Source organism: Equus quagga, chromosome 2 (assembly GCF_021613505.1).
Source record: "Equus quagga isolate Etosha38 chromosome 2, UCLA_HA_Equagga_1.0, whole genome shotgun sequence".
Lineage (NCBI taxonomy): Eukaryota > Metazoa > Chordata > Mammalia > Perissodactyla > Equidae > Equus > Equus quagga.
The window spans coordinates 80,565,998-80,578,767 of NC_060268.1; the positions used below are offsets into that span (position 1 = coordinate 80,565,998).

A 12,770-nucleotide genomic window follows, 5' to 3' on the forward strand; every position below is an offset into this window, starting at 1 on the left:
CCCTACCTCTCACAGAGTATCTTGTCTGCCATTTGCTGGAAGCAAAAGGTGCCTCAAGCACATTTCTCTTTAGAGTTTCTACTATGTCCCACCTCCATGAGCATGATGAAATAAATGCATTTCCACCTCCAAACCCCTCCTTTCCATTTCCTCCATCACCGAATTTTATTATTTTCTTAGTAGTTAACATTTTACCTTTAAAAGTTCTATCTCGGTTATTATATGTATCGTTTATGTTTTGCTTCTCCTCCAGCAATTGATATATATAGACAGTCTCCCACTGCTCCCATCCTACCCCACCTGCTTGTCCAGCCTGTTCTTTTCTATATCATTTCTGCCTCATCTGAGTTTATAGCATATGCATTCTGTTCTCTAACTTCAATCCCCGCCTTGCTTTCAATCAATGCTTTGATCAGTGCTCACTTCTAGTCCTTTTTCTGTGGACTTTCCATTCGTTTCTTAGTTGAAGTATTTTCTCCAAAGAAGGATTCGAATGTTTATAAGTTCAAAAATGTTTTTCTGGGGCCGGCCCTGTGGCCGAGTGGTTAAGTTCACGTGCTCCGCTTTGGCGGCCCACGGTTTCGCCGGTTCAGATCCTGGGCTCAGATATAGCACCTCTCATCAGGCCATGCTGAGGCAGCATCCCACATGCCACAACTAGAAGGACCCACAACTAAAAAATATGCAACTGTGTACTGGGGGAGGGGATTGGGGGAGAAAAAGCAGGAGAAAAAAAGAAGATTGGTAACAGTTGTTAGCTCAGGTGCCAATCTTTAAGAAATAAAAATGTTTTTCTGTTACCTAAATACTTGAGCAACAGTTTAGTTGATATAACCTCCCAAGTAGCATTTTCTTCCCTTGTGTCTTTCTACCCATTGTTCTGCTACCATCTGACGTCTGACAGTCAATGCTGCTGTGAAGAAATGTGCATGTAACCTGATTTTTTTGCCTGGCTGCCTAAAATATTTTTTGCTTTATCTCTGAAATCCAGTAACTTGATCAGGACGTGCCTGTGTTCATCATTCTTTGCCATTTTTCCTGGAACAGGGCTTTGCTTTTCAGTCTGAGACTGAGATCTTCTTTCATTTCAGGATAGGGTCTTGAATTTATATCCAATACTTTTTCTGTTCCATTACTTTAGTTCTCTTCTTTAGGAGTCCTGTGCTCCTGACTCTTGATCTCTGCAAACGTCTGCCTCTTCCTTGGGAAAGCGGAAAAAATAGAGAAAACCCCATCCTACCTGCCTCCCACCTATGCTTATGTCAGATTTCCTTTACGTATCTTCCATATGTCATTTCCTCTTAATCTTTTTTGAGTTATTTGTTCATTTCCATTTTCTTTATTTTTTCTCACTCATCAGCTCAGAGTACTTCCCTCTGTGTTCAGTGGTCTCTCTCTTCACCTTCGTGCTGCTTTCAGTGTTGGTCGTCTGGTTTTATTTTCTCTTACATTTCTTAACAAAGTCTGATAGTTAATATTTTATCTCCTTTGACTTGACCATCTTTTCCCTGAGTTCTTGTGTATTTGCTTTTTGCAAATGAAAAAATAAAAGGTACAATTACTGTATTTTAAAAAAATTAATGGCCACACGCTTGGACATTATTTTTAGCCATTCTCTGACCATATTATGGGGTGAGTATTCTTTACCTGCTGTCTCTCTCCTGTTCCTTCTCCCTTTTTCATTTGTGCTGTCTTAGTATAGATCCTGTGCTGATCCTTTTCTACTATTATTCACTTCTGAGTTCTTGCTGGATCAGCTATTCATAGGATGGTCTTGTTGGAGAGATCCAGGGCTCTCTCCAGGCTAGCAGGAATTCTCCTTATGAGAGGAGTGTGTGTATGTGTGTGTACATGCACACACTTGTGTGTATCCCAGCCTACAGATAACAGCAGTTACAAGACTGCTTACCACATGGAGTCTTTCTCCTGCTCTGAAGTCTGACTTCCTACCCGTATGGTTTATCCTTATAATTTCCTTGTGAAGTGCTGATTTACCTCCTTCTACCTTGTGACACGTTGTATCCAGGAAATCTTTTATCACGTCTGAGCATGCGTTTCTTTCTTTTTTCCTGAATAAATAATAGTTTTATCGAAGAAGAATATGCATACAAAACGTACACAAATCCTAAGTTTGCACCTTGATTAGTTTTTATAAAGTGAACACACCTGTGGAACCAATGCATGGGTCAAGAACCAGGATATGAATCTTGATAAGTGAACTCCAAGTCCTATGCTTCTGACCCAGCTCAGGGCCCTTGACCTCCACCAACATCTGCCTCCTCATTGGAAAAGTGGGAGAAAATAGAGAAAGCCCCATCCTACCTGCCTCCTGTGGTTGTTACAAGCCCCAAGATAACAGATGTCAGAGTGCCTTGTCATTTGTAAAGCATGACACAAATGCCACCTTCCATCTCGAAGGCATCACATGACATAACGTTAGTGTGGTCCACCCCATTTTTCCAGTAGTGAAAATTAATCACGGAAGGGCAAGTGCTTGGCCTGAGCACACAACAATGCCGATAGCCATGTGGGGTCATGAGCTGCCATTCTAAAGTCGCCTTTCCTGCTCATCCCCCTTGCCTTTGTTTTTAAGCTGAACAAAAGGGAACCACTATCCTGACTCTCAAAACTATAGTTTTCTCTTACTTGTTTTTTGTTTTTTTTTGAGGAAGATTAGCCCTGAACTAACATCTGCTGCCAATCCTTCTCTTTTTGCTGAGGAAGACTGGCCCTGAGCTAACATCCATGCCCATCTTCCTCTACTTTACATGTGGGATGCCTGCCACAGCATGGCTTGCCACGTGGTGCCATGTCCACATCTGGCATCCGAACCGGTGAACCCCGGGTTGCTGAAGTGGAATATGTGCAGTTAACTGCTGTGCCACTGGGCCGGCCCCGTCTCTTACTTGTTTTGAACTTCATATAAATGGAATATATCATATTCCATTTTTCTACCAGACTGTAATTTATCTGTTTTGTTGTTGATGGGCATTTGGGTTGTTTCCAACTTTGGGACTAATACAAATACTGTTGCTATGAGCATTCTTGACACTGCTTTTGGTGAACATATACACACATTTCTGTTTGACACATACTAGGAGTAGAACTGCTGAGTATTAGGATGTGCATGTCTTCAGCTTTAGTAAACACTGCCAAAGAGTTTTCCAAAATTGTTGAGCCAAGCAATCTCGTCATTAGTTTGAGAGGGTGCTTATCACACCACATCCTTGCTGACACTTGGTGTTCTCCATCGCTTTCATTCTAGCCATTCTGGTGGTTTGTAGAGGTGTCTAGTTCTGGGTTTGATTGCCTGTCCCCAGTGACGAATGAAACTTGAGCCCCTATTCATGTGTTTATTGGCCATCCTATTTGTTTGGATATTCTCTTTTGTGAAGTGTCTATTCAAGTCTTTTGCCTGTTTTTCTACTGGATCATTTTCCTAATTGATCTGCAGGAGTTTTTTTTAAGTTATATTCTGGATGCAAATCCTTTGTTTGTTCTGTACGTTGCAGATATCTCTCCCATGTATTGCACATATCTTCTCTCACTTCCTTACAGTTGTCCTTTGGTAAACAGAAGATCTTCATTTTAATATAGTGTAATTCATTAATTTTTCCCTTTATGGTTAGTACTTTTTGTGTTCTGTTCAAAAATCTCTGCCTGACCTCATTCTCCTTTTCTTTGATGATTCGAAAAGTTTTATGAGAAAGTGCTGTCTATAAAGTGCATAGTAAACAGTTTACACCACTTTCTTTCCCTGTCTCCTGATGGGGCACTTATGTCTCCTAATCCCAAACACGCCTGCCCCATAAATTCACTTCCCGGGTCAGCCTTGTCTTGTGAACACGTGTCCACTCACTGACACCACACTCTCGAAGAGCTCTTGGGTCAAAGTGCATGAAATCAAACATTTAATGAAGTGCCGTCAGTCTTTCTGGGACCAGCTGGTGCTGCACTCAGGCTCTCATCATTTTATCATTCCATTGAGAGATGAACAATAATGGGAACGTGGGGGCTTTCCTGAACCCAGATGCACAGTATTCTACTTCAGTCATCAACTTCTTTAAAGGCCAGAGCAGCTCCAAGATACTTGAAAAATGAGTAAGAGCTGTGGGCTTAGCGCTTTGTCAAAGCCTCTCCAGCTCTGCTTTCCTTCCCTTTTTCTCTTTTATTTTTGTCCCTTCAACTTCTAAACACTTTTTCCTTTAGACAGCACAGTTGCACATCTATCCTATGCAGATGTTTGAGATTACTTGGAACATTAGACTCTGAACTGAGCAGGGCACACCCTTTGCGAGTCTGCTGTGACTGCCTGGAGCTGTGCAAGGGGACCCCCTGATGCTCACCCTGCCTGACATGCACCCGCAGGTCCCCCAGCCACGGCCTGGAGGGTGATATCTCCCCGCTCCAGCTGAGCCTTTTTGCCGTGATTGGGTTTGGCATCCTGGAAGTACTGTGTCTTTAAAAGAGCCTTAGGTACATCTGTTCTCAATTTTCAGACCACGAGGCGAGGATTTGGGTGCAAGTAGTTTATCTGGGAAGTGATCCCAGGAAGCACTGTGAGGGCGCAGAGAAGTGAGAGCAGGGGGAGGAGAGTCAGGAAAGGTGCACTGGTGGGCAGGCAATGATGTGGGCAACAGGGCCACCCACTGGGACCCTCCGGGAGGCGTGTGGAACTTGCCTCAGAGCCATCCCACCCAGGGGGACGGGAGTATCCAGCCCCCATCCTTGTGGTCAAGGGTTGCTCTGTGACCAGAGAACGGCCTCCAGCAGGCAGGCTCAGGAAACAGAAGGCCGTATGTGAGGACACTGTCTCCCTGAGTCCTGCAGGGAAGACCGAGGCAGACAAGGAGGACACTGGCCATGTCTGCTTTAGTTATTTTGGTAAATTGATAAAGTGCTCATTCTGAGCACTTTGCCCGTGTCCAAGTTTCCTACTAACACAATGGGACTCCGTGTTTTTAAATGCCTATTCCTGTTTTAGTAGAATTATTTTAATTGTATACTTGTGTATGTTAAGAAATTCTCTAGGTGAAATACTATAAGAAATTACACACAGCTCAGTTGAGCTAGAAAACAGGTGACCACAGGGAGCATTGCGGTTGCCTCTTTAACCCCATGGGGACCCTGAGCCCTTTATTACCCTCCAGGCTCTCGCTTTGGGCCTGTGTAACGGCTACCCTCCATGATAAGGCTCACTTGATGAGATTCTTTTGCTGTGTGCTCTGTGTGACCCATGGGTATCTGCCTTATACCTTCCCACATAAATGGAAGGTGCCTGTATGTTAATGGCTCCCAGCCTGCGCCCTGCTCCAGACACCTCCTAGGCCTTCAGTAGCTGGTGCTGGAACTGCTGAACTGAATCCCCACGAGACAAGCCCTCCTAGGAGGAAATGTACGGAATTTTGTTGAGCTAAATGAACCAGTTGAAATGATGTACCTATTTTTTTGACATTCAGATTCATGACCTTCCCTCTCCCCGTCACATTTCAAATTCCAAATCCAAAATGGTCACTTGGCCCCACCTTCTGACCCCAGCTGTGACCTGTGTGCGGTGTTCTCGGTAGTTATGTTCCTTCCCTTGTCAGCAGCATCTGATGTGCGCTGGACTTTGGTGCCTGGTGGAAGGAGATACATCTTGCAAGACCAAGCTGGACCCTCCCCTGGACGGCACGGAGTGTGGGGCAGACAAGGTAACCCCCACCTCTCACTGCCCCTAGTGGGCAGCCCCACGTCTCCAGGGCATTGGGCACCTATCCTGAAAGGTGGTCTGCACAATACTCAGGAGCCCCTGAACATGCCCTGGGCCACCCCAGAAGTGCCCACAGAGCCCACTCTGAGTACAGAGGGCCACCTACATCACCTCTCTCCATTTTTCTCTTACAAGAATCATTAACTTAATATTTTTGTTAAATTAACTCCTTTTGTCACATAAGTGAATTTACTTAAAAGGAAAGCTTTTATATCAGTAGACTATAAATGGAAAAACAGGAGCACCTGCCATACGCAAAGGCTATTGTGAAATGGATTCACTGAGAACAACATTTATCCGATTCTAGCTAGAGGTTAAGAGAGTGAACCTGTGACCTGATCTTCATGAACAGGAGAGAAGGGTGAGCGTTAGAGAAGAGAGTGTTCAGGGCCGGCAGCCACAGTCTGAGACCTTCTCCTTAGTCTTATTGCAGGAATTGAGATGCTGTGATGGGAGCCACCTCATCACCTCTCCTGCCCCAGGGTATGTGCTGCACACCTTGGGAAATTCTGTTTTAGAGGATTGGCTTTCTCTTATCCTCAGAAAGAGCCCAAGCTCACCCACATAGAGCCAACTGTGTTGTCTCCAAGCACCAGACCCAACTCTGAAGTTCAAAACCACCAAGCCAGGAAATGCTGCCTTCCAGCGAGAGACACTCATATAAAGCAAAGTTTGCACAAGCTCAGGCCTCTTCATGAGCCATGTGAATTAATCCTTTTTCTGGGAGTTGAGAAACCCGATGGAGCACATCCCATGTGAAAGTTCAGAGCAAAATCCAAACCCCAGAAGGATGTAGGTGTCAGATAGAGTAAGTAAGGAATGTCGCTGGAGTTAGCAAACATGCACACTCTGAAGTAGCCCACTTTTATGTAAATTACAAACATCGATTTTTGGTGGGACGGTGTTTGTTCACATGCAAGGAATTGCAGTTCTGTGGTGAGTGAGCGGGTCTGCCTCACTCGAGCTGAGTGCCCCTGGGCCCACGGCCCACCCTCCTGTGTTTCAGTGGTGCCGCGCTGGGGAGTGCGTGAGCAAGACGCCCATCCCGGAGCACGTGGACGGAGACTGGAGTCCATGGGGTGCCTGGAGCATGTGCAGCCGGACGTGTGGGACAGGAGCCCGCTTCCGGCAGAGGAAATGTGACAACCCCCCGTAAGTCCCCCTTGACCAGGCATCCTCTAGGGTGCCTTGATCGGGGTTTCTGAACTGCAGCTCTCACTGCCTTACCCAAAGCAGAGTCTGTCACCTGCTGAGAATCTGAGCTTAAGGAAAATGAACTTGAACCAAAGGTCCAGGGTGCAGGCACACTGTGTCTATCAGATGGCTCTCCGCTTAAACAGAGCATTCTGTGAACATTGACACGGTTAAGTCCTGTGGTGAACTGGCTTCTTGTTCCTTGCGTGGGCTTTGGTAGAAAGGTTTCCCGAGACAGCTGGATAACAGTCCCTTCTGGCTTGCTTCCCGGCTTCCTTATTTGAGGGTCATTCCAGGGAAGCCCAGAGACCTTCAGGAAAGAGAGGTCCTCCTTCAAATTGGCGGTTAGCTGACTTCGGAGCACCTTGGCCATTGATTAGTCACAAGGCGTCTGTGGGTTTAGCTGCCTTACTCATCCAGATATTTCTCACCTGTCCTCTTAGAACTATTTGACAGAAAGTAGTTTTGGGGGTGTTTATCCTCATAGGCTTCCTTTTATCAACTGTCATGGCACCATGACCCTTCCTGTTCACCTTTGCTCATTTGCTCTGAAAAATTTAGGGCTAGGTTTTGTGCTCAATTATAATTCCTTCACCACAGATTGTTTCTCTTCTTGTCTTGAAATTTCCCATTTTTAATATTTCTTTAAATGGTCTGTTTTAGGTCGTGTATGCCATCAGCTGCATCACATTAATTTTGAAAATGAGCAAGTTAGAAATCATGACTGAAAAGCAATGCTTTAGAGCCAGCCCTGATGGCCTAGCGGTTAAAGTTCAGCGCGCTCCACTTCAGCAGCGCGGGTTCAGTTCCCAAGCACAGACCCAGGCCACTCGTCTGTCAGTAGCCATGCTGTGGCAGTGGCTCACATAGAAGAACTAGAAGGACTTACAACTAGAATATACACCTGTGTCCTGGGGCTTTGGGGAGGGGGAAAAAAAAAAGACCAGTCACTCATTTTTTTAAAAAAAAGCTTTATATCCACAATTAAGTCTTGTTGATGAATAATTAGCAAATCCCTCTTGTGCTTAAAAATCCTGATGCCCAGGCTACAGCCCACACTCTGGGGGTGGGACCCAGGAACAGAGGTTTCAGATCTCCCCAAGTGATTCCAGTAGCCAGCCAAGGTTGAGAACCTCTGGATTAAAGGAAAACTTGAGCTCCCAGTTTAGTCCATGGCAGAACACTGTTGTTTCCCAGGAGTGCTATCAGAATGGGTACCGTATATTTTGTCTTATGAAAACTTTTCCCACTAACACCCAGCAGAGTGCCTGACACATAGTAGGTAGGTAGGTATTTAATCTTTTAGGAATGACGTCTTAATTAAAAGCATAGGTGCTGTATTAGGATTCTCCAGAGAAAAAGAACCAATAGGACATGTATGTAGAGTCACACGGTCTGCTGTCCACTAGCTGGAGGCCCAGGAAAGCTGGTGTTGTAAGTCAGTCCAAGTCTGAGGGCCTGAGAACCAGGGGAGCTGATGGTGTAAACCCCAGTCAGAGGACAGGAAAAGATGAGAGGATATGTCCCAGCACAAATAGAAGCTGGGATTGGGGGCGTGGGCAGGTAGAAAATTCCTCCTCCTTCTGCCTTTTGTTCTATTCAGATCCTCGATGGATTGAATGATGCCCACCTCCATGGGGAGGGCAATCTACTGAGTCTGCTGATTCAAATGCTGTTCTCATCCAGAAACACACTCACAGACACACCCAGAAATGTTTAATCTGGGCATCCTGTGGCCAGTCAAGTTGACACATAAAATTCACCATCACAGATGGCTAGGTTAGAAAACCTATTTAGCTAAATGATGAGAAATTAGTAAAGAGTGGTCTCAGCTTTTACATTGCTCTCTGATGAAGTTAAAATAGTTCCACCTCTGGCCCTGAGGTGAGAGCTCTGGGTTTGGAATCTGCTACTCATTTCATTGGTTATTGGTCATGTGACCTCAAGGAAGACCCTTCTCTTCTCTGGGTCTCAGTTTCTCCCATTGGATGCAACTGGCTGCCCCCCATGACTCTGCTGTACTCACCGTCTCCACCCCAGCTGCTTTCTGCCCTGCCTATTTGTGGTTGCTCTGGGATACCGCAGGGGTGTTTTGTGATGGGGGGCTTCTGAAGACCCCGTAGTTCAGAGAGCCATGTTAGCATAACTTCCCTGGTCTGCTGTGAGATTTCATATGTGGGATCCTCACCCCATCCCCCCAGACCCAGTGGCCCCAGGGAAAGGCTGTTCTAGAAATCCCAAAGTTGTTATAAAAATCTTCTTTCCTTCCTCTACTTTATCAGGTGCCCCCCCTCCCCCCCCCCCCCCCCCACCCAGTGTTGGTCATGAACTTTATCTCTCCTTGCCCCTCTTCCTAAGTCTTATCATTGAGGAATGAGGGAATTTGTAGGCCTCCCACACGTAGGCAGCTGAGGGGTTTATGGGTCTCCCACTTGCTACCCCCCACCCTACCCCACCAAATTCATTCTCCACGCAAAGCCAGAGAGATCCACTTAAGCATAAATCCAATTATATTTCTTCCTGCTTTGGCCCTTTTGGTCATTTCCTGCTGCACTTAGAATAAAATCCATACTCCTGACCGTGGCCTCTGTATTAGTTTTCTGTGACTGCCATAATAAACTACCACAACTTGGTGTCTTAAAGCCACAGAAGTTTATCTTCTCACAGCTCTTGAAACCAGAGTCTGAAATCAAGGTGTTGCAGGATTGATTCCTTCACAAAACTCTGGAGGAGAATCCATTCCATGCCTCTGCCCTGGCTTCTGGTGGCTTTGGCATTCTTTGCCTTGTATACTTACCACTCCAACCTCTGCCTCCATCTTCACATGGTCCTCTTCTCTGTGTGTCTTCTCACTCTCTCTTCTCTTCTAAGGACACTTATTATTGAATTTAAAGACCACCCTAATTCAGGATGGTCTCATCTCATAATTAAGAGATCCTTTATTATATCTAGCAAGACATTTTTTCCAATTAAGATCACATTCGTAGGTTCTGGGTGGGCTTATCTCTGGGAGCGTAGGGAAGGACCACCCTTCAACCCACTACAGCCTTGAAGCCTCCTTTGTGTTCCTAGACACAGTGCTCCAACCTCCAAGCCTTCCGCAGGGCTCCTTTCTCTCCCCAACTTGTCTTTTCCCCTCTTAGGGTCTCAAGGTAAATGTCTTCTCCTCAGACAGGCCTCCTGCCCTGACCACCTTGCATGAGGTGAGTGCCTGCTTTACACTCTCTCTCAGCACCCTTTGTTAATGTTGCACATATTCTAACGATTTGTAATGACGTATTTGCTCACTTGTTTTTACTTTATCCTCCTCACTGGCCTTCGAGGTTTGGGCGGCATTCTCCCTTCCATGCCTGCAGCAGAGCAGCCCTCCATAACACGTGCTGCCTGCCTTACTGCCTGGATGCATGCTTGCTGAGAAAAAGCATTTTTGTGCTCTTCCAATGCCCCCAAACTCGCATGTAATATTGTTTTTTCCCCTGAAACACAAAGGTTATTGTAAATTATTATGCCAAGAAGATTGATCACCAGGTAGGCCCTTTCCTCTGTACCATCTCACCTCCCTGAGGCCCAAATGCTGTGAACGGTCAGAGGATGGGCTCCAGGTCCCCTGCACGTGAGGGCCTTCTTCCCCTGTGCCCACCTTGCCCCAGAGAGGTTGTAGCTCACAGCTAGAGTGCTTGGCACCCTCTCAAGAACAAGCTCCAAAACATACCCCGGCCTTGTTTATCCCAATTGAGAGAAACAATATGTTTTTGCTCCTATAATATTTACGCCTTGATAGTCTGTCCAAGCTTTCGCAATAAGAGTGGAGCTCTATTTCCTGTTCTGAACAGAAGCAACAGACTCTTTTTCCCCTGTAGTTTTCTACAAGGTTTCCCACCTTCCTGGAGCCACCCCACGTGAATGGGAAGAGAAGGGCTGGCCTTGGGTGGGTGGTTTAGCAGCGTCCCGGGAGCTTCCCAGGGAGATGCAGGATGCAGACAGTGTTTTATGAAGTCCAGGCAGTGGCTGTCAGCCTGCTTTTGCAGAATGGCCTGATGTGGTGATTCTTACAAAGCACAGCTGATCGAGACCCCAGAGCCAAACTCTGACCAAAACAATGTCTTCTCCCCGGCTCCCTCCTTAAATCACAAGGCTCGCTGCCTTGAGATTTCCTGAGGATGTCCAAATCTCACTGCTATGTACATTCTTGGACTTGGAAAGCTCCCACCGCCCTCTCCCCACCCCCTTCATTTTATATTCCTGGCCCCTTTCCCGTCTTCTGCAGCTGGTTTATTCACTGTCCAAAAATACTGGCAAGAGAGTCACCTCCCTTTTTTTTTTTTTCTAGTCTTGGTTCTTTACAGCTATTGGAATTTTTATTTCTTGCCAGCTGACATTGAGGCCTTAGGGACCATCCATGTTTGGTTTTTTGGGGTTTTTTTGTGGTTTGCTGCTGAAGAAGATTAGCCCTGAGCTAACATTTGTTGCCAATCTTCCTCTTTTTTTGCTTGAAGAAGATTAGCCCTGAGCTAACATCTGTGCCAGTCTTCCTCTATTTTGTATGTGGGTCACCACCACAGCCTGGCTGATGAGTGGTGTAGGTCTGCACCCAGGATCCGAACCTGTGAAAGTGCTGAAGCAGAGTGCTTTGAACTTAACCATTAGGCCACAGGGCCGGCCCCCGACCATCTGTATTTTTAATCCAGTTTCCCAGGCTCATCCTTTCCTGCCATCATTTGTGTCACTGTTAGTGGGAGTTTTCACCAAAATACTACAAGGCAGAAAGTTGACCTCTAATTCAAATTGTGGTACCCCATCAGGAGGCTTGTGTCTGGGAGAGGACTGGGAGTAGGGTGGGGAGAAAAGGCTCAGATGTTCTTGTGTAATGAGCCAGCTCTGTCAGAGCATGAGAAGGATGGGAAGGCAAGGGGAGCATAGAACCAGGATAGCATCTGGCTCACCGCACACAGTTGCCCCGTGAGCGTCGGAAAGGAAAGCGGATAGCTTCCTAAGACCCTGTGGAAGGATGAGGGGAGTGAAGTTATAGGCCTGTAATGGCTTTTTCTACAGCGAAACCCCCAGATGTGTGCTTTCAATATGCCAGTGACCTGGTGTTCACATGGGTAGTTTTTAAAAATCTAGTCTGCTCCACTTGAGCCTAAGTTTGGATACCTTTCAGAAGAGGCCGGAAAACTAAGGCATCTGCTATCCTGCAGGGACGTTAGCAGCCCTGCACCACTTCTGAAATCGGGTACCCGTGCCCAGCTGGCTCATTGGAGCTCATGGTGCTAGCGATGGAACTGTCGGCTCTCCACTGAGCTCACTGTGTCTCTGGACGGTGAACCACTGTGTGACTTTATCTTCCATATGTCTTCACTGAATACAGCAGAGCCAAAAAATAAAAAGTCTCACTCAGCTAGCATCTTTCTCTTCCTCCCACCTCGATTCTACGTGTCCGTCGCTTCCAAGGAAGGGCATATCTGCCGCTGTGCGATCCTGTTCATCTCAGCAAACCTTTGCTGCCTCCCTGCTCAGCCCTGGGGTCTGCCCAGGGCTCTTTGGACCCTTACCTGGCCAGAGGTTCTCCTGCCCTGCAGGAGATGCAGAGGAGCTTAACTTTTTCTCAACACTTCCAGTTTCTCACCAAAGCCTTTCTACTTTATCCTTTGCCTTATTTTTAAACATCTTTGTTAAGGAATAACATACAGAAAAGTGCACCTATCCTGTGCTGTGGCCCCAGCACAGCACTGCTCATCACGATAGAGCACGTTTAAGCACGCATGCAGGAGCATGTTGGCACAGCGGGAGGGAGTCATTGGCTTCTAGTGTGCATGTGTGTGAC

General features: G+C 46.4%; 1 protein-coding gene across 1 annotated transcript in view; it reads left to right on the plus strand.

Moving 5' to 3' along the window:
- ADAMTS17 (ADAM metallopeptidase with thrombospondin type 1 motif 17) overlaps positions 1–12,770 on the plus strand; it is a gene marked incomplete at its 5' end in the record, with an annotated part of 338,230 nt that overhangs the window by 202,938 nt on the left and 122,522 nt on the right. The window contains 2 exons of the mRNA XM_046652771.1: positions 5,589–5,693; positions 6,759–6,904. Of these exons, the coding sequence (XP_046508727.1) occupies positions 5,589–5,693; positions 6,759–6,904 (251 nt within the window). The remainder of the gene's footprint in view (positions 1–5,588; positions 5,694–6,758; positions 6,905–12,770) is intronic.